The sequence below is a fragment of the Staurois parvus genome, unplaced genomic scaffold (genome assembly GCF_062004578.1).
Source record: "Staurois parvus isolate SC_StPar_1 unplaced genomic scaffold, SC_StPar_1.0 ptg000634l, whole genome shotgun sequence".
In the NCBI taxonomy this organism is placed as follows: domain Eukaryota; kingdom Metazoa; phylum Chordata; class Amphibia; order Anura; family Ranidae; genus Staurois; species Staurois parvus.
In genome coordinates, this window is record NW_028318430.1 from 5,932,162 (window position 1) to 5,958,272 (window position 26,111).

The 26,111-nt window shown below is 40.6% G+C and overlaps 1 protein-coding gene across 1 annotated transcript in view; it reads right to left on the reverse strand.

Annotated features, from left to right (window-relative positions):
- The window catches only part of TUBGCP5 (tubulin gamma complex component 5), a 62,685-nt gene that overhangs the window by 30,282 nt on the left and 6,292 nt on the right, over positions 1 to 26,111 (reverse strand). Inside the window, exons 4-16 of the mRNA XM_089693512.1 lie at positions 25,959 to 26,055; positions 25,517 to 25,596; positions 23,610 to 23,739; positions 21,185 to 21,302; positions 16,593 to 16,682; positions 16,056 to 16,149; positions 14,766 to 15,012; positions 14,483 to 14,685; positions 9,729 to 9,844; positions 8,250 to 8,515; positions 7,400 to 7,598; positions 5,410 to 5,598; positions 4,688 to 4,870 (exon numbers count right to left, since the gene is read on the reverse strand). Coding sequence (XP_089549638.1) covers positions 4,688 to 4,870; positions 5,410 to 5,598; positions 7,400 to 7,598; positions 8,250 to 8,515; positions 9,729 to 9,844; positions 14,483 to 14,685; positions 14,766 to 15,012; positions 16,056 to 16,149; positions 16,593 to 16,682; positions 21,185 to 21,302; positions 23,610 to 23,739; positions 25,517 to 25,596; positions 25,959 to 26,055 — 2,012 coding nt within the window. The remainder of the gene's footprint in view (positions 1 to 4,687; positions 4,871 to 5,409; positions 5,599 to 7,399; positions 7,599 to 8,249; positions 8,516 to 9,728; positions 9,845 to 14,482; positions 14,686 to 14,765; positions 15,013 to 16,055; positions 16,150 to 16,592; positions 16,683 to 21,184; positions 21,303 to 23,609; positions 23,740 to 25,516; positions 25,597 to 25,958; positions 26,056 to 26,111) is intronic.

Genomic DNA, 26,111 nt, shown 5'->3' on the forward strand with positions numbered 1-26,111 from the left:
TTTTTTTTTTAACCACTTCAAGTCTGGACACTTTTACCCCCTTCCAGTCCAGGCCAATTTTCAAATTTCAGCGCTATCACACTTTGAATGACAATTGCGCGATCATGCAACACTGTACCCATATGAATTTTTTAGCATTCTTTTGAGACAGATAAATCTTTATTTTGGTAGTATTTATTCACCACTGTGATTTTTTTTTTTTGTGCTATGTAAATGAAAAAGTGCAAAAATTTTGAAAAAAAAAAAAGTGTTTTTCTTATAAAATTTTGCAACTAAATAATATTTTATCATAAATCTTGGCCAAAATTTATTCTGTTATCTTTTTAGTTAAAAAAAAATAACCCAAATTAGTTTAACACCAAAAATTAAAATTTTTTAAAAAATCTTTTTACATTTTATTTTTTTATATTATTATTTATGCTTTTTTTTTTTTCTTTTACATACTGTCACCCTAGCAGTACAGTGTCACCATGGTGACACTGTGCTACTTGCGGGGGTGGTGAAGATTTTCTTTTTTACACCGATTGGCTTTACAGCCTTTATGGGTGTAAAAGCAATCATTCCTCCTTCTCTCTGGCTGCATTCTTGCAGCCATTGAGAACTACTGTGTGAGCTGTGATTGGTCACAGCTTGTCACATGGTACAAGGCTGTTGTGAATAGCCTTGTACCATGTGACCTCTGTGATCATTCACAGATTTCACACATAGTAAGCAATGTCAGAAGTGACATCTTGCTTACTACTCTGCATGTGATCACTGATTGGCCAATCAGTGATCACATGATCGGGACCTCACACAGAGGTCCTGTATGATGATCGGTGTTCCACTGTGTGAATTTCACTGCTATAAGCAAGAATGTTTACTGAATGAAACAGATTCATTCAGTATGTATTGTTGTGATAAGCGGTGATTGGCCACAGCTAATCACATGATACAGATGGGCTGCGATTGGCCCTGTCTGTACCATGTGATAACTGTGACCAATCACAGCTAGCAACACAATTGTACACAAGGAATGGCTTGAGTCGAAGTAATTTATTGTTTACAATTGTCATGTGAACTGCTGTGATTGGTCACAGAGATCACATGGTACCAGCAGCAGGCCAGTAGAGTCATCTGTCATCGACTGTGTCCTGCGCATGGCCACGCGCAACAAGGCGCGTTCCAGGAGGATGTCATATGATGTCCACAACAACGACAAACGTCCAGCCCAGCCTATTGCAAAATGACAGCCAGGTGGGATTTTTGTCGTGTCGTATCAGGTGGACGTCATATGACGTCCTCCCAAAACGTGCGGCCATGTTCTGTCACCGGCTATGTCCACCGGACAAAGCCGATGACAGATCATTGTATCGGCCCCGCTGCTGGTACCATGTGATTGCTGTGACCAACGGTGTTAATACCCAGAAAAAAAAAATCTTTAAATGCGAAGTTCACCTTTTTTTTCCCTCTAAAAATCCAGCTCTCCTATGTACTAATATATGGTAGATTGGTACATAGGGGAGCTGGATATTTAGAGAGAAAAATTATACCTCAGTTGCAAAAAAAAAAATAAAAGCTTTATTTGATTTTGAGAACAAGGCCTTACCCTAGCTGTATTTCTTAGAAAGCTTCATCACTTGCAGCCATGTAGATTTAGGACAAAAGAAGCCATTAAAACAGAGGAAAGAGATTGCCAGCTACCCCATTAGCACACATCCTGCACCCATCAACTATTTGTTCTTCCCATACGTGCAAGCTACCACAGCATCCCAGGCAGGCCTTAGGCAGCCCACGGGACAGCCCTGATGTAGTGCATGGGCCTACTTGATTGGATACAAAGTGATTGGATAGCTGGTGTGTCCCCTTATGATAAAAGTTTTTGTAAATCTAAAGGAGATTGTACAATCAGATTGCATAGTGTATGGCCACATTTATACACCTAAAATTACCTAGTTGTGCTTTCAGTGTCATTAATTGTTAACAGCACACCAAACACAGAAGCAAACACATTTTGCCACATAATAAAACATGACAAATGTAGCAAAAAATGTGCAACCCACATCACGTCAAAATGTCCCATGAGCTACTTTGCCACATGAAACCCATTGAGATCAATGCGTGTCACTGCAAAAACGAGCCACAAAACGTGGGCTCCAACTACGCTAGGTGTGAATCGGACCTAAAAATGAAATTCGTGTGTTTACACAAGAACAGTGACAAGAACGCACATCTGTGCATTTCCGAACACATGTAAAACTGCACGGAAAATGCGTGCATTGACGTGTTTCAGAAACACGCTGCAAATATGCATCGTGCTTGTGTTGTCATTACATGTTAAGCATGTACTTAGGCACCCCAAGTGTGGCAAATGCACCAAAACTGCAGTAACGCACCATGTTCCACTCCAAAAAAGTTCTGGAGCTTTTCTGGGGCGATTGTTACATGTATGGCAACCCATTCAAGTGAATGGGTTGCCCTTTGCGTGACAAGTGAAAATTCTCCAAAACACCCAAAACAATCACATGCGGGAAAGTGTGTTTTCGCTACGTGGAGATGTGAATGAGGCCTGACAACTGAGCATCTCCATCCACTCTCTCCTATGTACTTATATAAAAGATGGCCATACACTATGCAATCTGATTGTAAAATCTCTGTACAATTTCCTTTAGATTTACCAGAACTATGGAATAGGAGGGAGGACACACCTGAACAATCTATTCAATTTGTATCAAATTAGACAGGCCCTTGTATTACATAGCTGATGGGAGACCTAAAAGGAGATTGTACAATCACATTGTATAGAAAGTGGGTGTAAGGTAGAATTGTAATGAGGGAGGTGTGGTCCAGAGTGGTGAACACACCCTACCATACCCTCTTCCATGATGCAACAAGGAAGTGAAGGCCTCTGGGAGATGGCCTTCAGGAAGTGAATGCTGAGAAAAGATCTAGAGGAAGTGCTTAAATCTGAAAATCAGTTCAAAAATCCAAATAAACTGACAAGATTTTAAACTTCCTGTGGATAAGGTAAGTGAGAGAAAAGCACATTGGGATGGCTGGGCCAGAAATGGCATTGGAAAATGCTTCTATTTACTATGAAAAGTGAAATTCTGTCCAAAAGGTCAACTTATCCTTTAAACTTCAAATAATCCTGTTGGACACAAGAGATAATAGACTGAATGTAGACCTCAGCTTTCCAAATCACTATCAAATCAGTTTTAGAACCGCTCACCTCTGCGACTCACCCCCTTCTCTCCAATTCCACAGCCCCCTTTGTAACTTCTTACCTGCCTAACGTTCTTCCTTTATTACCGCGTGTGTGTTTCCAGGGATTGTTCTCTTTGCAAACATCTTAACATTTTAATGTTCTCTCTGTGCCTGCGTGGGTTTCCTCCGGGTACTCTGGTTTCCTCCCACACTCCAAAAGACATGCAGGTAGGTTAAGTGGATCCTGTCTAAATTGGCCCTAGTATGTGTATGTATGAATGTGAGTTAGGGACCTTAGATTGTACACCCCTTGAGGGTTAGGGACTGATGTGAATGTACAATATATATATATGTAAAGCGCTGCGTAAAATTGACAGCGCTTTACAAGTACCTGAAATAAATAAACATAAACCTCTGTGTATCAATACTGCTTGGACTGACAAAATGGGGTAGACCCACAAATGCTTGTCCTAAAAACATAACTAATATTCCAATGGACAGTACTCTTAAACCCCGTATTTCGTACTTTCACTTTCGCAGCCAACTTGGAATAACACCTGTTTTATATTGGTTATGTGTTCCGATTCATATAGCATAACTTATAAAAATATTTTAAAGCAGTATTAAACCCAAAACCAAAAATGGAATATATTGCAGCTCATCAATCATTAGATGTGGTGACTACATTGGTTTCCTTTTCCTAGGCTTATTTCCTCTCTATTTGCCCCCAGTGATCTGCCCAGTAACACACTTCCAGCATTAGTGTGCCCCCACTCTACATAAATGAGCACAGGGGGCACATTTGGACAGCAGCATTGTCAATAATTGTTAAATGAACTAGCAGGTTTAAATACATTAAACACAATTGAAGCCAAAGTCCAGCTAACACTTTATACACAGTTACACCAGTTTTTTTCTTCTGTGATAAAAGGTTTTGCATGAATAAATAAGAGCTGATTATTGTAAGCACACCTGTCAGTGTTAAATGGTTTGTCTCATCCCTGTGATTGCAAGAAAGCTTATTCTGTTGAAAACAAATGACTTACTGACCAGATGAAAATAGAAGAAAGAAAGCCTAAATATGAAACTAATGCAGCCACCACATCTAAGAAATGGTAAGCTGCAATATAACGGTTTGCTTTTGGGTTTAAAGGGTGTAATACTACTTTAAAATTGCTGCTTACCTTTTTACTTGCTTAAAAATCCTGATTAGCTTTCCCCCTCTGTGTAACGTTAAGGAGGGGACTGGGGAGTTATGTTTATCACAATTAAAGCTATCTGTACTGTGTAAGCTATTCTGAACCATTTAAAACTGCCCATAGAGCATTGTGTATAATCCTGCTTCAAAAAAGCAACTACAAAAATATATTTTTTTAAATTTATTTTAAGTATGCTAGCCCAGTTATTTCTGCTTTAATTCCTGTTAAAGTATACTACTGAATGCTGCATGCAAAAAACACAAATCGCTATCAATACACTGAATGCAATTTTTGTTCCATACCGTGCGCTGTCCTCTGGGTACCGCTGACTGACTGCTTCCTGTAGCTGCACATTCAGAAAAACAACATTCTGCCATGGTTCCTTCTCTCTGATCTTATCAAATATAGAGGTGTAAAAGTCATACATGGTATCACCAGCTTCAAGAAGGAAGAAGTTTCTCATTGACTTCAAATATTCGGACAGTCTAAAATAGAAAAAATCGGATTATGAAAATGACCTCAAACATCTTGTACTGATCAGTTAATGGCAGAGATCTGTTGAACTATATGATTATAATCTAATGATATGGTTTCAGTGTATTGACTCCTAACAAGAACTTCTGCTTTCTAGTTCCCGTGTTACCTCCTTCCATGCCCACCTCCAGGACTTCTTCCGAGCTTCTCCCATCCTATGGAACTCCCTATCCCAATCTGTCCGACTATCTCCTAATCTATCCACCTTTAGACGATCCCTGAAAACTATTCTCTTTAAAGAAGTCTATCCTGCTTCTAACTAGTAAACTGCAATTTATTTTCTCCATCAGCTCATCTCCCACAGCTATTACCTATCCTATTGTATCACTCAACCCTTCCTCCTAGATTGTAAGCTCTAACGAGCAGGGCCCTCTGTTTCCTCTTGTACCAAATTGTATTGTAACTGTTATGTCTGCCTTAATTTTGTAAAGCACTGCACGAACGGTTGGTGCTATATAAATCCTGTATAATAACAATAATAATATCTTACTTATAATCTTCTTTTAGAGTTTTCATTAGGTTTCCACAGCACTCCAGATACTGCTTGTCAATGTGTGGGTAGAGGCACGACCGAAGGGTTAGTTCAAATGATTGACAAGTAACTGATTCTGAGGACCTATCCACACTAACATCTTCACAGGTAAATGTCTCCAGGAAGTCACTCTGTTCCAGGTATAACCTTCAAATCAAACATCACATTTAAAAGGATATACAGAGCACGGCAGGATTAACTATACTATAGGATTTATGAAAATGCCAGGTTCTAGCATGCATGCGTAAAATGCACTGGAAATATAAAACCACTCTAATTTTAATTGGAGTTTTCACAGATCATCCTTATTTCTATTTTAAAGAAAGCCAAAAAAAGATAATGTTCCTTTGGTTGGTGGCCAAACACCAGGCCTGAATATTGTCACATGGTGTTGCCCATGACATCATCGCCAAATCTGTTCTGACTTACAACTGGGGATTCTGCAGACTGCGGTTTGGGCTATTTGCTGATGTTGTCACTTTGCCTCAGTAAGGGGGTTCCTCTTTTAGTGGAACTCAACTTTTACAGTTTGGCTAGAATGTGCAAGGATTCAGTTCTTTAGCAGAGAAGGATGATGTCGAGAAGTGAACAGAACAAGAAGGAAATTCATTTCCTGTTTTCTTTCCACAGGTAGGATCTGCTCTCACTCTAAGGAAACTAAAGATCTTCTGTCACTCTAGACCTTGTTTGCATCCAAACGAAAATACAAAGTAACAAACGTATACTCTATAATAAATCAAATACAAGTAAATATAAAACAAGTAAATATGATAACATTTCCTATCTATTTACTAATACTAGCAGCATAAGGATTAAAAATTGTCAATGTTGATTAAGAGAGTGACGTTTCACTTTAACTCCTTAATGTTGCACCTCACAGCCCTCAGGAGTTTCTGATGCCAGGAGGAGGGGTGGGGTTTATGATCATGTGACCACTGTGATTGGCTGTCACAGCAGTCACATGACTGGAAAGCTCTCAATCACAAGTAGCAATCGGGAGATTCCCGTTAGGGCCTGGTAACTGAGCCGGGAGAACGCAGGGCGGGTGCACATATATGTTTACATTAGAGGTACGCAAATCTGCAGCCTCTTGGCATCAAGGCCCACCTGCTGAGAGGCTGCATATTTGTGTACTGTTGGTGCAAAGGGCTTAAGGTCGAAATCCTAAAATGTATGAGCATAACACATATATTCAGCTGCAGTTTTAATATAGTGAGTAAATACAAGGGTTATAAAGTCACTTGAATTTTATTTTAACTAATTTATTTACTGAAAAGGCAACGAAAAGCAGGTTGGAATACTTACGAATCAAATGAAACTACAACGTGTGCTGCTATTCTCCTAATCCTGAATTACAAACCAGTCCTGGCAGTGAAGCTCAACCTCTTCAGGATCACATTGCATGACACTGCCCTTAGATCAGTATTCAGAACATCATTTTCCCATTTATGCCTATCATAACAGGTTCCTTTTAAAGCTGAAAACCAGCCTTTTGCTTAGTGTTGTAGTCTCCTGTTCTGTACTGAGATTGCGTGCTCTCATTTCATTGCACACTGTGAGCTTCTCACAGTATGCATTAGAAGTTGTAGCAAGTCAGTCAGAGCCTGCCGCATTTCCTGAATGGAGAAAATCCAGCATCATTTAGCTCTTTCCTCCCCAGCCTAACTGTCCATGGCTCACCCCTTTCGTTCTTTGAATTTCAGTTCTGACAATCATGGAGGTTCAGCTTCACATGTGTGCTTTACTTATGGCAGTCTACTGTTTTCAAGAAGTTATGTGCAGCCCATTCTACCAGTCATTATCTGCCTGCATTGCACAGAGAAGCATAGAGACCAAATAACAACATCATTGGGTCCAACAGAAGTACAGAGAAAAAAAATGAAAGATTATATTATTATTAAACAGTACAAAGACTTCCTACACCATACACCATCTTATCTGCTCTCACCTTGCAAAGTTGATGGCCAGCAGTGGATCATGTATGTCATTCAGTTCTAGGTGTTTAGCCACTATGGACTGCATTTTTATTAGACTCTGCTTATTAACTTGCTGCTCTGTAATGCTGTCTGGGGCCAAGTCCTTCCCATGCTGAAGTCGGGATTGAACAGATTCTAAGAACAGCGTGTACAAGCTTTTCCTATCTGCATCTGGACCATCAAAGCAAAAAAGTGACAAAAGAAACAAATTAAGAACAAAAGCATTACAGTATCTTATCCATCTCTATTTTAGGAATGCAATAAACCAGTCTATTATGGTTTAGTAAAAGAAAAAAAAAACAAAAACAAAATTAGGATTCATGTCCTTTAAAACAGACCTTCTTTACAGAGAGCACCCAACTCCCCTTGAAATGATGTAAAAAAGCAATTGAATTACAATTTAGGAGAGGAAGCAGAGTATACATATAGGGGAATGGATCCCTCCATCCCTGTGGAATACCTGCTGCTGCTTCTTCTCCTCCTCTCCCTGCCACAGGCATTAATCAGCCAGGAGAGAGTACAGGGAGAAAGAAGCTGGAAAGGAGAGGAAGTAGGGGATGCATATAGGGGAACGGATCACTCCATCCCCGCGGAATGCCTGCTTCTCCTACTCTCCCTGCCGCAGGCATTAATTTTCTGAGGGAGGAAAATGGGTGGATCGGTTCCTCTATATGCTGCCCAGGTGAACAGGGGGGAGGGGGAGCATGGGCCCCCTGATGCATAGGGCCGGGTCTCAATTGCAACCCCTGTAGTTATGTCCCTAAGTTCAGCCAAATTTATATGAGTTCACAGCATCCAGCTCTTAAAATATGCATCCGTTACCTCTTGAAAGGTCCTGTTGCAGGGAGGATTTACACTTCAGATTCTTCAGCAGCTGCATAGATTTCCCCGCCATGATGATCTGCTTGAGAACAGGTCTTAGAAAAGAGACCATTGTGTGCTGCCTGCTGGCTGGGGCCTGGTCACTACCTGAGCTGGCACTGGCATTGTCACTCATTTTATCTTCATTCTCAGTTTTTTCTGAGACACTATATAGTGTGTATGTTGCATACCAAAAATCACGATGATTCACTGGAACATCTTTATTTCTACAAAAAAAGAAAAAAGACAAATAAGAAGCACCTCTAAATACAAATGCATAAACATAAATACAAAGACAGAACTTGAGTTTGAATTCCATCTTTTATCCCATGCCTAATTTTCTAGCAGGCTGTTCATTTGTGGTGCAAAGTATTTGCAATCTTTTGACAACATGCAGTCCTCAAACAGATGCCACAGGACTGACTCAAGACATGTAGATTTGCTACCTTATAGTTGTTAGTGTCTTGAAAAAGTATTCATACCTTTTGAAATTTTCCACATTTTGTCATGTTACAACCAAAAACATAAATGTTTTTTTATTGGGACTTTATGTGATAGACCAACACATAGTGGTACATAATTGTGAAGTGGAAGGTAAATGATAAATGTTTTTCAAAATTATTTTACAAATAATTATCTGAAAAGTGTGGCCTGCATTTGTATTCAGCCCTCCGGAGTCAATACTTTGTAGAACCACCTTTTCGCTGCAATTCGTACCGTCCCCCCCAACAAAAAAAAATATACTTTGCCTTAGATTCCTCCTGTCTAATCACATCCTGACATACCATTTTTCTGGAGCCTTTAGCTGTATGTCATTTAGGTCATATCCCTCACACTCCTCCCTTAATTGCTGCTCATTGTCTTTCTGAGGGCCATCTGGAGTGGAAGTGCCTGAGGACCTGACATGTAAAAATCTCCCTCTTTTTACTTCATTCTACAGATTTGCTTTCTCTACCTTTACAGCTGTTTTTGATCATTTGTCCACCAAACATCAGTTCACCTATCATTAGAAGGGCGCATCTGACACGAATAAGCAAAGACCTCCTTTCCTACCAAGATATTCACTTTAAAAAACGTCTACAGGCCAACTTTACTCTGCTATTCATTATGCAACATTGCATTAGATCTTCAATGAATCAATTAGTTGGCCCAAAAAACCCCACAAATTTTTTGTAATCATGTACATTTGTACAAGACTCCCAAATCTGTAGGCAAAAGCTTGGTAACGAGGTATCTGTGGTCTGGATACTTGTTTTTTTCCCCCTGTTTTTTAATAACTAGTTGAAAGGCACCGATGCCTGTGACCAAAAGAGCCAAGCAGTGCACCAAGTGACTGCAAAGCATGCTGCGGAGCATCCGTTTTAATAAATACAAAATAAGAAGAATCGGCCAGACCAGTAAGTCGACATTACAGAGCATGCCATGCATAACTGCTCTTACCGCTGAATAATGAATTCCTTTGCTGGATCAAATAGGTGTCCATGAACAATCCATTCATCTACTATTTCTAAATAGGGTCTCACAGTTTCAACCCACAGGAAAAATAGGAGAGACACCTATAAGTAAATAAACAAAAGGTATAATTAAAAAAGAGTTAGAAATATAACAAACAGAATAAAATTATATGCATCTCATTAACAAGGTGTTTACTTTCGCTTTATTTTGAACAGGTAGATTCTTTTCTTCCTGGGAAAGATGCCTGGATACCCTAAATTACAGTGAGGCTCATCCAATGTAACCTGTATAACACTGTGCCCTTTTCCCTTTTCTTAGGGAAAGGGATGAGCAAAAGGTCTGTTGAATCACACAAAGATTTTCCAAAAATCAAACTGTCTATGTGCAGTAATTAGGCCTAATGCACACTGAGCGCTTTTCAGGATGTGATTCCTCCTGGTAGCAGCATCTTGACAGAAAAAACGTGTGTAATGATTTCAGGTGCATCAAACGCTTGGGTGTTAATTTCAATGGCCAGAATGATTTATTCTGGCCATAGAAATAACACTCAAGCACTAAACACATCTAGCAGTAGTAAACCGCCCAATAAAAAAAACAAAATAGTGGGCTCCCGGCAGGTCATAATGTACTAGTATGCACCGTATACTAGTACTTTATGACAGACTTCCCTGGACACGGAGCCCTCTAGTGCCACGCGGTCATGGCTCCCCACCGCCCCCATCTTCACCTGGTCTTCCTTCCAAGTTCGCGGGCTCAGACAGTATGAGTGGCTGGAGCAGTGGTGACGTCACTCCTGCACGGGAGCCCTCAGCTGTGGCACAAAGCCCTGCAGGTCTGGTACGCTGGGACGTCCCTTCAAAGCACATGCACTGGTGTCATCACCAGCTGCATGCTGTGTGAATATCTCCTAAACCGTGAAAGTTTAGGAGATTTTCACTGTACCTACAGAGAAGCCTTATAATAGACTTACCTGTAGGTACAAATTACAAAGTGGACACATATTTAGATACGTTGAAATGCATATAAATCATGCATTTTTTTCTGCCTAAACACCAATTCTGGATGTTTTGGAAGTGGGTTTTTTGCCTCTAATCTCCTCTAAACACCTGTATGTGCATGGACACATAGGCTAACATTCAGGGGTGTTTTGAGGCAAAAAAAAAAAAAAAGCCAGAAGCTCTGCATTTTAAAAAAGTTCATTGTGCAGGAGACCTTAGAGTTTATTGCTGTTTACCATAACATAGGAAAGCCCTCAACTGTCTGAAGCTCACTCAAACATCTAACATTCAAACTGGAGAAAGAATAGGGCTTTTTAACCACCTCAATACTGGGCACTTTCACCCCCTCCCTGTCTAGGCCAATTTTCATCTTTCAGTGTTGTCACACTCTGAATGACAATTACTCAGACATGCAATACTGTACCCATATGAAATGTGTCTTTTGTGAGGCAGATAGAGCTTTCTTTTGACGGTGATCACCACTGGGTTTTTTATGTATTGTGCTATAAAACGAAAAAAAGACTAAAAAGTTTGGAAAAAAAAAAAGTGTTTTTCTTAAAATAAAATTTTGCAAATAAGTAATTTTTCTTCATAAATCTTGGCCAAAAATGATACTGCTACATTTCTTTGGCAAAAATAATCAAAATCAGTGCATATTATTTGACCTGTGTGAAAGTTATAGATTCTACAAGCTTTGGTACCCATCACTGAAAATTGATCACACCTGATGTACTGACAGCCTCTCTCATTTCTTGAAGCGCTAGGGCTACATTCACACTAGCCTGGTTTGCAAGCGGCAGACAGGCATTTGGGAAGCATTTTTACCGTTTTCCAAACGCCTCGGAAAATTCTGCACAATGCAGCACATAGTGCTTTTCAAACGGGAGCGTTAGCGTTGCGGTAAAACAGACGCTTCTGGTCGAGTCAGGAGGAGTTGAAGCCTCCTATTCAAGTCTATGGTGCCGCTCCGCAAATGCCTGGCCGACGTATGCGGTGTGGTTGCGACGCATTTGCGGAGCGTTAACACCATTCAAACTTCATTATAGGCGTTTGTGGGGCGTTTTTAACGCTTGGCAAATGCCTAGCAACCGCCTCTAAACCACGCATTTTTTGAGCGTTTGCAGAGCGTTAAAAACGCTTCACAAACACCGGACCAACGCTTGTCGAACGCTATAGGGGCGTTTGGCAAGAGTTGAAAAAAAAGTCAAGTGTGAACGAGCCCTTACATGCCAGGACAGTATAATTACCCCCCAAATGACCCCTTTTTGGAAAGTTAGCAGTCCAAGGTATTTAGTAAAAAGCATGGTGAGTTTTTTTGACATTCTATTTTTTTCCCCACAATTGTTAGGGAAATGAATTAAATAAAATTAGTTTTTTTTCACAAAAATGTCACATTAACAAGTTATTTCTCACAAACATATATACTTGCAACTACACCCAAAACACAGTCTGCTACTCCTCCTGACATCACTCCCATGTATGTGTGCAGGAGTCATGGCTGCAGCACAGAGCTCTGAAGATAAGGCATGGGTATTGCGTTCCTTCGGAAACGCATACGCTGGTGACATCACTGGCTGTCACTCACCAGAAAATCTCCTGAAAAGGTGCACATTTAGAAGACACTCATTTTACCTACAGGTAAGCTTTATTTTAAGTTTACTTGGAGGTAAAAATAAAAAAAAAAAAATAAGAGTTTAATACCGCTTTAAAACCAGGCCTTCTTCTGACACTTTGTTTACAAGTAAAAATTAGCATTTTTGCTAGCAAATTACTTAGAACCTCCAACATGATATATTTTTAGCAGAAGCCCTCGAGAATAAAATGGTGGATTTTGCTAATTTTTATGTCACATGGTATTTGGCAAGCAGTTTTTCAAACAAAATTTTACACACAAACAAATGCACTTTAATGAATTTAATGTACACAAACACAATATAATACCCAATGTTTTGGTAACATATAAAATATGGTGCTGCGACAAGTAAATAGATACTAAACATGTCATATTTTAAAATTGTGCACGCTTGTGAAATGGCCCCAAACTTCAGTATTTAATCATCTCCATAGATGATGCTTTATAAGCCTTTACAGGTTACCAGTTTACTAGTTACAGAGGAGGTCTGGTGCTAGAATTATTGCTCTTGATCTGACATTCGCAGCAATACCTCACGTGCTGTGCGATTGCTGTTCACGTATGCGTACGGGACAAACACATGCATTCACTTTTGCACGCGAGACGGGGGCTTTTTAATTTTTTAATTTTTTTTTTTTAATTATTGATGGGATACTGGTACACTGACAGAAGTTTTTGTACACAGTGGCAGATGTGACAGATGTTGATGGGCCACTAGAGACACTGACACATTTTGATGCAATGGGACACTATTGCAGATGTTTTTGTGCACTGGTACAGATGTTGATGGGGCACTTGGACAGGGACAGATGGTGCTTGGTGTACTGTATGGGGATGGCTGCAGTCTGTGTGATCTGTATGTAGCTGAACACTAAAATCATCAGCTACACACAGATATCTGACAGGCTGGAGTCATCCCTCTTTTACCTCTGGCACTGAGCTTTCACTGAGCTCAGTGGGGAGAGCTGAAACAGAGACACGTGTCTCTGTATATACTGTAATGGCTGAGAATGGACACAGCCATCATGTGATTTGGAGGGCCAATCACAGCGCCTATGTCCCGATCTGTGATGTGCTGTGTCTGAGGGACATATCCATCACAGGATCGTGCCACTGTGCGACCTCGTGGCCATGCAAGACACACCTCCTGATGGGACATACAGGTACGTAAAATATTTTTGTAATGGTATACTTACAACATTTAAAATATTTCTGTTGAATTACCAGAAATCTAATACTTCCTTTATAATCTATGAATAGAGCAAGCACTGCCTTTGAACATATTAGCTATTTATGCAGAAAAATATATTCAGAAAGTCCTAACTGATATGTCATTCAGACCAGTGGGCATAATTTTATCTCCTGCTCTTCAGCCTACTTAAGACACATGCTATTTAGAGCATAACAATAAATAAGCTTGAATATCTGATGTTAAAATCTGACAACTGCCATCTTCATCTTAGTAAATAAAATGTTCACAGGCCTGGTTTCATATTTACCGGTCTAGTATAATGAAGTACAACTGTACAGAGCAGAGTCACAAGAATCTGGTGGGACTCTGGAATGTAATAACAGGCAGTGTTTTTGGCATTCACACTGTCCTGCACATATATTACCTTGTATGACTTTCATAATATCACTGTATACATCACACTTATTTAAAACAGTAGCATATAACCTTGAAAAATGTCTGTTATGTAATGTGTTGTAGTCTTGAGCATCAGTTACTGTAGCTAAGACAGGTAGTGGCAGGCAGGAGAACAGTATATCAGCTTGTGAAAATGCAAGAGTTGGACTCAGTGAGGGAATGGAGGGGGAGAGCCAAAGCAATGGGGCTAACAAGAACAATGAGGAAGGTACACAGATGTTGACCAGTAAGACCGGAAGCAAAACAGATCTCTGCTTTTACCTATAACATAACACTGCCCTGGTGCAGCCATGATACTGATTAGGTTATATTATATTATTGTTCAATGATGGCTTGTATTAGTGTATATTTGAGGTGTGAACCATATTGAAAAACGGTGCTTTTCTAAAGTTATTAGCCAAGTAAGTTTTACATGTTAAACTCCATCCTGCCAGAGCAAATCAGTCTGCTGATTACCTACCGTTTGTTCAGATGCCTCTCCTACATTGTCATATTCCAAAATGGCTTTATACAGAGTATTAAGAAGATGAGAGGCTCTCACAACGTTTCTGGTGTCAGGAGGCACTTCTGCTATACCTGTGCTGAAAACCTTATGCAACACTTTCAGCTGTGCAAGCCGAGGAGCCAACTTGTCAACAACCATTGCCAATGTGACTGTTTTGTCTAAAGAAAGCAGATAACTGTTATATTAGGGTGTAAATGTTCTATAACATGCTGAGCATCGAAGTAAACATTTAGTTTACCTTTGTTTATTATGCACTTCTCAACCTCTGCCAGCTCCTCTTTAAAGCTCATGAAGTATTTGTACAATGCCCACATGAAGGCCTGGTAAGTTCGGAATGGAGCCTCAGCACCTTTTTTGGGAGTAGGAAGAGTTCCAGGCAAGGGGTTCTCAGAACAGTGACCTGTGACCTCATCCATAAACTTCTGCAGCCGAAATACTACCTGTCCATAGGCTGCTATTTGCTCAAGGACAGACCTAAGACAGTTCTAGAAGAAGAATATTGAAACAAAACTAAATTTATGTAGTGGTGTTACACTCGCATTTTTTACAATAAAAACAACATGAAAACACAAGACTTAATATAACACTAAAACGCATAACAGGATTACAAAATTTGACAGCGAACAATGAACAAATAGTGAGGGATTAAAACTGCATAGAAAAGAAGAGAATTCATATATTTTGCTTCTAATCTTCACTGACCGCTAATTAAAGGGCCCGATTCACTTAAAACTAGTAAGGGCACTTTTTTAACCATCATAATAATTCTCCACTGAACACCAATGTGAGGTAACACAATTTTCACTGTCTGCATTTCTTTTCATGCAAATGTTATTATTCAGGTCATTTAAAGTGTTACTAAACCCACAACAGTAAAATCAGTCTGTAAATGCAGTAAAGCATGTTTGTTATATGCACTGTGGAACCTAAAGGGTTAACTCTGCAATGTGTAAAAAGGCTGTTCAATCCTTTCTTCTCTGCCCCTCCTCTTGTTGAAATTACTACCTGATACAGACTGAATCTGTAGTCACATGCACATGCTCAGTTTGGTGTGTATTGCTAGAGGTTATTTTTTTTTCTAGGGAGAGTGCATGTGATCAGCACAGGACCAATCAGCACTGTCCAGACAGAGGGTCAAGGGTTTCACATCCTCCTACAGCACAAAGAAAACTCCTCCTACAAGCTTTAACCAGTGCTCTGCTGAAGTCACAAGACTGCTATATACTGCTGATGAGAAAACGTATTTAGCAGTTTATATTTACCAAAATAATTGCATTTCCATGTTGTGTGTGCTGTAGAAGACCAGATATAGTGAATGCAGGGTCCTGGGTTTAGTATCCCTGTAATTATTATTACTAAAAATGGTTGTGTTGTATAGAGCAATCCCAAATACACTAAGAATGCCACATTCCCTATGCTTTTATCACAACTTACTGTTCATGCTAATGTACCAAGGCTGAAAAAGGCTTGTCTATATCATTGAAATAATTGAAGTTACCAATATAAGTTACTTAGACTATTAACATACATGTGTCATATGCGTCACAACGATATCATTCCTTACAGTGACCTTGCCATCATTCAACTGAAAGATGAACAGTTTTTTCACACCGGAGAGTATCCTAAAAACAAAAAGTTATTATTAGGAATCTTGAAATAGGATAATCACAAGATAGTGGTTGTGATTATTTTAATACACTGTATAAATGATTCTGATTAAAGTAAACAGTAAATGTGCCCCAAACGTCAGGTCAAACATTTTATTCATTTTTAACTTGGTTTAGACCTGCAAAAGTTTTTGAAGACTTTCTGCTCCTGAAAAAAAAAAAAAAATAGTGAAAACCTACCCTATTTGTTTGCCAAGGAACACAGGGATTTATTTACTAAAGCTGGTTCACTCAGAATCTCATGCAGCTCTGCATAGAAACCAATCAGCTTTCAGGTTTTATTGCTAAAGCTTAATTGAACAAGCTGAGATTAGAAGCTGATTGGCTACCATGCACAGGTGCACCAGATTCTGAGTGAACCAGCTTTATTATAGAATAAAACCCATAATCCAACTTACCAGAGAGTCTCACGAATCACTTGGGTTTCAGTGACAAATGTTTTTTCTTCAGGTGTATATAATGGATCTGTAGAGTACAAATGCTGATCCCTAAAATATAAAATCACAAGTTCATCAAAGACTGAGTACTGGAATACAGAGAGTTTTACATTCATTTCAGTTCTGTTTGCCCACTCAAAAAGAAATGATCAGTCTAAAAATCGAATGGTAGGTGTATTGTAACACTGAGAGACAGACTAGCAATAAAAAAGTCAAAAGAAATGCATGTCTAACAAATTATGCACTGATTTGCATGTTCATGAGGGAAATAAGTATTTGATCCCCTTCACAAAACATGACTTAGTACTTGGTGGCAAATCCCCTGTTGGCAATCACAGTGGTCAGATGTTTCCTGTAGTTGGTCACCAGGTTTGCACACATCTCAGGAGGGATTTTGGCTCACTCCTCTTGGAAGATCCTCTCCAAGTCATTAAGGTTTGGTGGCTGACATTTGGCAACTCTACCTTTCAGCTCCCTCCGCAGATTTTCAATCGGATTAAGGTCTGGAGGCTGGCTAGGCCACTGCAGGACCTTAATGTGCTTCTTCTTGAGCCACTCCTTTGTTGCCTTGGCCGTGTTTTTTGGGTCATTGTCATGCTGGAACACCCATTCACGACCCATTTTCAATGCCCTGGCTGAGGGAAGAAGGTTCTCAACCAAGATTTGACAGTACATTGCCCCGTCCATCGTCCCTTTGATGCGGTGCAGTTGTCCTGTCCCCTTAGCAGAAAAACATCCTCAAAGCAGAATGTTTCCACCACCATGTTTGACAGTTGGGATGGTGTTCTTGGGGTCATAGGCAGCATTCCTCTTCCTCCAAACACGGCGAGTTGAGTTGATGCCAAAGAGCTCAATTTTGGGCTCATCTGACCACAACACTTTCAACCAGTCCTCCTCTGCATCATTCAGATGTTCAGTGGCAAACTTCAGACAGGCCTGGACATGTGCTTTCTTGAGCAGAGGGACCTTGTGTGCACTGCAGGATTTCAATCCTTGTCGGCGTAGTGTGTTACCAATTGTTTTCTTGGTGACTGTGGTCCCAGCTGCCTGGAGATCATTGACAAGATCCTCACGTGTAGTTCTGGGATGATTCCTCACTGTTCTCATGATCATTGACACTCCACGAGGTGAGATCTTGCATGGTGCACCAGACCTAGGGTGACTGACAGTTGTTTTGTGTTTCTTCCATTTGCGAATGATTGCACCAACTGTTGTCACCTTCTCACCAAGCTGCTTGGCGATAGTTTGGTAGCCCAATCCAGCCTTGTGTAGGTCTACATTCTTGTCCCTGACATCCTTGGACAGCTCTTTGGTCTTTGCCATGGTGGAGAGTTTGGAATCTGATTGTTTTATTGCTCCTGTGGACAGGTGTCTTTTATACAGGTAACAAAATGAGATTAGCAGCACTCCCTTTAAGAGACTGCTTCTAATCTCAGCTTGTTACCTGTATGAAAGACACCTGGTAGCCAGAAATCCTGCTGAATGATAGGGGATCAAATACTTATTTCCCTCATGAACATGCAAATCAGTGCATAATTTGTTAGACATACACTTCTTTTGAATTTGTTGTTGCTATTCTGCCTCTCAGTGTTACAATACACCTACCATTCAATTTTTAGACTGACCATTTCTTTGTGAGTGGACAAACATTCAAAATCAGCAGGGGATCAAATACTTATTTCCTTCACTGTACATACAGTCAGGTCCATAAATATTGGGACATCGACACAATTCTAACAATTTTGGCTCTATACACCAACACAATGGATTTGAAATGAAACGAACAAGATGAGCTTTAACAGGGTATTTACATCCAAATCAGGTGAACGGTGTAGGAATTACAACAGTTTGCATATGTGCCTCCCACTTGTTAAGGGACCAAAAGTAATGGGACAATTGCTTCTCAGCTGTTCCATGGCCAGGTGTGTGTTATTCCCTCATTATCCCAATTACAATGAGCAGATAAAAGGTCCAGAGTTCATTTCAAGTGTGCTATTTGCATTTGGAATCTGTTGCTGTCAACTCTCAAGATGAGATCCAAGAGCTGTCACTATCAGTGAAGCAAGCCATCATTAGGCTGAAAAAACAAAACAAACCCATCAGAGAGATAGCAAAAACATTAGGCATGGCCAAAACAACGGTTTGGAACATTCCTAAAAAGAAGGAACGCACCGGTGAGCTCAGCAACACCAAAAGATCCGAAAGACCACGGAAAACAACTGTGGTGGATGACCGAAGAATTCTTTCCCTGGTGAAGAAAACACCCTTCACAACAGTTGGCCAGATCAAGAACACTCTCCAGGAGGTAGGTGTATGTGTGTCAAAGTCAACAATCAAGAGAAGACTTCACCAGAGTGAATACAGAGGGTTCACCACAAGATGTAAACCATTGGTGAGCCTCAAAAACAGGAAGGCCAGATTAGAGTTTGCCAAACGACATCTAAAAAAGCCTTCACAGTTCTGGAACAACATCCTATGGACAGATGAGACCAAGATCAACTTGTACCAGAGTGATGGGAAGAGAAGAGTATGGAGAAGGAAAGGAACTGCTCATGATCCTAAGCATACCACCTCATCAGTGAAGCATGGTGGTGGTAGTGTCATGGCGTGGGCATGTATGGCTGCCAATGGAACTGGTTCTCTTGTAATTATTGATGATGTGACTGCTGACAAAAGCAGCAGGATGAATTCTGAAGTGTTTCGGGCAATATTATCTGCTCATATTCAGCCAAATGCTTCAGAACTCACTGGACGCCACTTCACAGTGCAGATGGACAGTGACCCAAAGCATACTGCAAAAGCAACCAAAGAGTTTTTTAAGGGAAAGAAGTGGAATGTTATGCAATGGCCAAGTCAATCACCTGACCTGAATCCGATTGAGCATGCATTTCACTTGCTGAAGACAAAACTGAAGGGAAAAAGCCCCAAGAACATGCAGGACAGTTGCAGTAGAGGCCTGGCAGAGCATCACCAGGGATAAAACCCAGCATCTGGTGATGTCTATGCGTTCCAGACTTCAGGCTGTAATTGACTGCAAAGGATTTGCAACCAAGTATTAAAAAGTGAAAGTTTGATTTATGATTATAATTCTGTCCCATCACTTTTGGTCCCTTAACAAGTGGGAGGCACATATGCAAACTGTTGTAATTCCTACACCGTTCACCTGATTTGGATGTAAATACCCTCAAATTAAAGCGGACAGTCTGCAGTTAAAGCACATCTTGTTTGTTTCATTTCAAATCTATTGTGGTGGTGTATAGAGCCAAAAATGTTAGAATTGTGTTGATGTCCCAATATTTATGGACCTGACTGTATATACACAATAGATATATATACACACACATATATATATATATATACACACACATATATATACACACACACACACACACACACACTATAATGCCAAATCATTGGATTAAGGTGCTCCAATCATCTTCATGGCCACAGGTGTATAATATCGAGCACCTAGGCGTGCAGACTGCTTCTACAAACATTTGTGAAAGAATTGGTCTCTCAGAAGCTCAGTGAATTCAAGCCTGGTACTGTGATAGGTTGCCATCTGTGAAAAAGTCCAACTGTGACATTTCCTTGCTACTAAACATTCCACAGTCAACTGTTAGTGGTTTTATAACAAAGTGGAAGCAACTGGGAACAACAGCAACTCAGCCACGAAGTGGTAGGCCACGTAAAATGACACACGTAGAGAGCTTCATGGAATGGATTTCCATGGCCGAGCAACTGCATCCAAGTCTTACATCACCAAGTGCAATGCAATGCAGTGGTGTAAAGCACACTGGACTCTAGAGCAGTGGAAAAATGTTCTCTGGAGTGACAAATCACGCTTCTCTGTCTGGCAGTCTGATGGATGTGTCTGGGTTTGACAGTTGCCAGGAGAACGGTACTTGCCTGACTGCATTGTGCCAAGTGTAAAGTTTGGTGTAGGGGGGATTATGATGTGGGATTGTTTTAAAGGGGTTGGGCTTTGCCCCTTCATTCCATTGAGGGGAACTCTTAAGGTGTCAGCATACCAAGACATTTTGGACAATTTCATGCTCCCAACTTTATGGGAACAGTTTGGTGATATCCCCTTCCTGTTCCAACATGACTACGCACCAGTGCACAAAGCAAGGTCCATAAAGACATGGATGAGCGAGTTTGGGGTGGAGAAACTTGACTGGTCTGCACAGAGTCCTGACCTCAACCCAATAGAACACCTTTGGGATGAATTAGAGCAGAGACTGCGAGCCAGGCCTTCTCGTTCAACATCAGTGCCTGACCACAAAAATGTGCTTCTGGAAGAATGGTCAAACATCCCCATAGACAAACTCCTAAACCTTGTGGTCAGCCTTCCCAGAAGAGTTGAAGCTGTTATAGCTGCAAAGGGTGGGCCAACTCAATATTGAACCCTACGGACTAAGACTGGGATGCCATTAAAGTTCGTGTAAAGGCAGGTGTCCCAAGGCTTTTGGCAATATAGTCTATGTGCCATGGTCAAAGGCAGTTTTATAATTGTGCTGAAGTGTTGGAAAGTAGACAGAAATATTCCTTACCAGACAGCTGCCAGGTTAGAATGCAAGTGCAAACTGTGTGAAAATCTACTTGCTCTTGAGGTCCAGTACTGATGAACGACATGCTGCTCCAGCCAGGTTCGGGCATCTGGTTCACTAACTAGAAGACAGACAAAAACATTTTTTTTTCTTTCAAACTAACATTTCCCATATAAAACACTAAGTAAAAAAAAAAAAAAAAAAATCACTACAGCAGCTGGAAATCTATTTACATTTTACTCCTCTCTGCCTGCTATGTAGTAAAAGTAATTTGTTAGGCTATGAATGAAGGGACCACCCCCCACCCCCCCTGCATGTTCCCTCTCCCCATGCCTTATCCTGGACATAACTTAAAGCAGGGGTAGGCAACCTTTAAGAGGTGGAGATCTACCTGAACAACATGGAGCAGGTCAAATATCTCCAGGCTGTGCCTTTTTATTTATAGCAAAAGAAATTTACTAGCAAGTCCCCAATAATAAGTAGACCTATAATTCCTTCCGTGGCCATGAACCAAAGCATCGTAATCACAGTGTGTGCAAACCTCAGGCTGCTGCCTCTGCAGCTAACGGAGAATGGCTGAGAGGTAGTAAAATTGCTGCTCAGCCGAGGGGTTTTACTGCCCCTCCCAACCACTAGTTTGAACAAGCCCTAATGCTCAGACCACTGTACAAAAGTACCACCAAAATGACCGCCTCTGCTCAGTGGAATTCACTCCCCACCCATATTCCTTATAATAGAGATTTCACCTAATATCCCTTATTCTACTTCAGTACAGACTCCCTGTCCAGCTCAGAACAACCAAATTTACAACCAGACCCCCTCCCCACCCAGTACAGACCCCTCACCAGTTCAGGTGCCTCAATACAGAAAACCCCCTCATCCCCTCCCTCTCACCCCCAGGGTACAGAACTGAAAGACGAGAATACACCCAGCTCAGATTGAAAATTCAGAGCAGTGAAGGAGACTTCTGGCAGTGAGCTAACTCTCTCACTAATGCAGCACAGCAAGTGAGGGCTCGGTGGGGCTTTGTGTTTTTTCTTTGTGCTACACAGCACTAACGAAACTTCGGCTGCCGTAGCAGCCCCAGTGAGCCTTCACCAGCTGCTTCAGTAAGAGAAGAGCTCAGTTCCAAGTCTAATCTACTGGTCCGCCTGCCCAGCTCTCTCCTTTATTGCTCCACCTGTCCAGCTCCCTCCTCACCTGCTCCACCCACCGGCTCTCTCCTTTCCTGATCCGCCGGCCAGCAATCTCCTCCCCTGCTCCAGCCGACTTCTCACCCTGGTCTGCCCAGTACACAGTGGGGAGGAGCAGTTTAGCCCGAGGTCGGCAATGCAGAGACGAGATCTACCTGTCACCTAGTTGCGATCGTCAGACAGATTGCGATTGATGGGTTGCTGACCCCAGACTTAAAGGATAAGTTCACCCCTTTCTAACATGTTACACACGTATTCAGGGTGTAACATGTTAGCGCTGCGTCTGTCCCTGCGAGTGTCCGCTGTGAGAACAGGCTGGGGATTTTCTCCTAGTGTCTGCTGTCACAATTCAAAAAAGACGCGGCTGTGCGGGGTCCTGACCACCCAGCCGCATCAATCATGCACAGAATTCTATGAATGAAAAATTACAAGCCTCGACAGTCTTTGCGGCTATTGGCTTGCAGTTCTCAATGAACTACCACAGCACTGATGAACACTTTGCTAGTTCATTCTCTCTGTCTGTGCATATCTGCCTGCTCATACAAAGTACGAGCACACAGATATGCAGACAGGTCTGCAGGAGTCCTGCATGGCAGGATCAGCAGATCACGGATGCGAGGTACGAGCACTCAGATATATAGGATAGGTCTGCAGGAGTCCTGCATTGTAGGAACAGCAGCTTGCAGGTGCAATGCTTTCTAGGATTTGTAGTAAAAAAAAAATATATATATAATAATAATAATAATGAGATTAATAAATGCATTTTTTTTACCTGCACAAAGATGAGCATTTATTATTTTTTTAACAAAAGCTGAACTTGCCCTTTATAGGCTAAATCCATCTTTGTAACATGTTACATTTTACAACTGTATTTTACACCCCCCCCCCCTTTTTTTCAATAACAGCAACCGAGGATCTTCTACCCCACAACCGCTGTTACATTCAAAATCGGCACACCTCCTACACAGCCCCATCATTCATTCACAGGGATCTGTGAATGAAGAAACTACAAGTTCTATTTTACACCGAAGCAGACTTATAGTTCTCAATGTACTGGAAAGGTGCTGATGAGCGCTCTTGTAGTCAACTGAAACTGTCTCCAGCTTTCTAAAAGAAAACCCATACAGAAGTACAGACAGAAAGCTGGAGTACGTGTCTACTTTCAGAAAATATATAGTTTTGGAATTCCTAATTAGAGCTTCAAGCCCATAATGTGTATTTTAGAATGAATGTACCTTTCCATGACACCACAGGAGGAGCATTTTTTCTGTCAGCATCATCTTGAGGCGTCTTATCAACCTGGATTCCAGAGTCTTCCCTGCTCAGTGTCTCTTCATCTTCTTCCTCACTAACTTCAGACCACTCCTGAAAGTGTAACATCGAATATTCTACCATTTGTTTGACTACCAGTAGTTAAAAATCACTAAATATAATAGTAGAGTAAAATGTCTACAAGACCAGTACCTACCCATATAAATGATGTGTAAATACAGCAGATGGTATTGCAGGGAAAGGAAGGGAAGAAAAATGATGTAAGCATGATTGGGACGTAGTGCAGACAATAACAGCAGAGTGGAAGAGAGCAGTGCAGACAGTGGAAATGGATAAACAAATTGTGAAAGAAGTTACAGTATACAGTGTAGAAAAAGCAGTAGAAAAAGCAGCAACAAAAGTCTGTCACAGAAATTGAGTAGAGAGCTAGAACCCAGAGCTGTAGTAAAAGAGAAGGGGACGTGAACACTGCTGGTGAACAACATGTGTATTTAGTGTTTGCAGCGCAAAACTCCAGAAGAGATTAGATCTAAGAGGTGCAACGAGCGGTGACACAAATGTCATATTTGTTTGGAAGAGAAGATTATTGTAAGCAGAAGACCTTTTTTAAAGATTTTATTTATTGATTTTTCAATGTTTTGGTCTGAAAAATGTTGAAAGAGAACTGATCCAGCAGCAACAGATGACAGATTCAGAGCAACAGATCATCCAACAGTAGATCATCATTGTCGTGCTCAGTTGCTGCAGAAGGAGCCAAGACGGAGCTGTATACTTGTATGTGCCAGCTAAGGGGAGCTTACAAGTTACATTAAATCTGTGGGCACATAGAGTATATTTAACTCACAGCATGATCTGGTGTGTATGTGCAGCTCACACATCATAAGCTGAAAATCATTTGCAAGCCTAGAGGTACATATTTGATCAATATTGTTCTACCTGTGAAAATTTGCTACCGTGACAGTATAAAGCATGTCAGCCACGCCTCCCCTCTCTTCTACATAGTTTATATAGAAATGCTCATGTAACTTGAGTGTTCTTGTTTATGGCTGAAGCTAGGAACCAACTTTGTGAAGATGGTCAGATTTTGCTTGCATAACTGACTATTATCTGAAGTTAGTGACTAGCTTCATTGTTGTGGAGAAAAAAAAAAAAAAAAAAAGGGCAAAATTGCATTTTTCGCATTGCCATTTTTCCGAATTTGTGCACACCTATGTATTTACCCTAAAATATATTCAATAAAGTCTGATGATTAAATTATATCACATTAGTTTACTTTTATATAACATAGTGGTATGGCAAAGCTCAAAATAAATATAAGAATTTTACTTTAGGAGAGTTTTTTTTCCAATGCTAAATTTGAACACAAAAAAAAACAAAAAAAAACCACACGTTTTTATAAATTGTTAGCCTAACATTAGGATAAGGCTACGGGATTGATTTACTAAAACTGGAGAGTACAAAATCTGGTGCAGCTCTGCATGGTAACCGATCACATTCTAACTTCAGCTTGTTCAATTAAGCTTTGGCAATAAAACCTGGCACCTGACTGGTTTCTGTGCAGAGTTGCAACAGATTTGTTTTCTACAAGTTGCTTCTATGGAGATATCTGTAGAGGTTGGAAGCCTAGGGGTTCACCGTTTCAGCTCCTGGGCTTAGCACTGTTCCCCAGCGGTCACTGATAGCTGACAGGTACAGTGCAACCTCAGCAGGTGTCCGCAGATGGCACCAAGACTGGTCAGTGTTTTAGAATGCCACTGGGACAAATATCTGCTATCCCAGCACCACTTTAAAATGGTGATAGGGATTTAAGTGATTAAAACCTTATAGATATAGCCACTATTACAAACAAAGTATGCATGAGAAATCTTACCGGGGTGTCTTCATCAGGACTACACCAAAAGTCTTCACCTTCCTTCAAGTATGTTCCCCAATCAAACGGCTCATCTTCTTCTACAATTAAACCACACACAATAGCTAGTAAACTTTTTATTTAGATTTCTGATAAAAACTACAAACCAGTTAGGAGGCCAGCTCCACCTGTAGCAAGCTGCAATGCTAGATGGGAATCTGCATGCAATAGTGAAGATAGTAAAATATTGCCTCCTTCCTGAAGGTCCAAATTGCTACCCCACAAAATAATTCTATTCCTTCAACTAGATTAGCAGTTAAGCTCCACCCCTTAGGACTTTATATTTGAAAACAAGACCATGATGATCACAATATTAATGAATGATGAATTAAGAAAGAGCAGAACATCCAGCACATGGGTTTACATGTGTAAAGTTCAAAGAACCATAAATACATCCAGGTACCTGTTTGTTTTTTTCTTGGCTTTTCAACATAATCATTTCTGGATGGAGATTCAGACAGGCACAAAAGAAGAGACAAGATGGCATAGTGGGCACTAGTCTAGAAAAAGAAAAGATCACATTCAGTTTGATATCTAATAAAAACATGCAATAAAG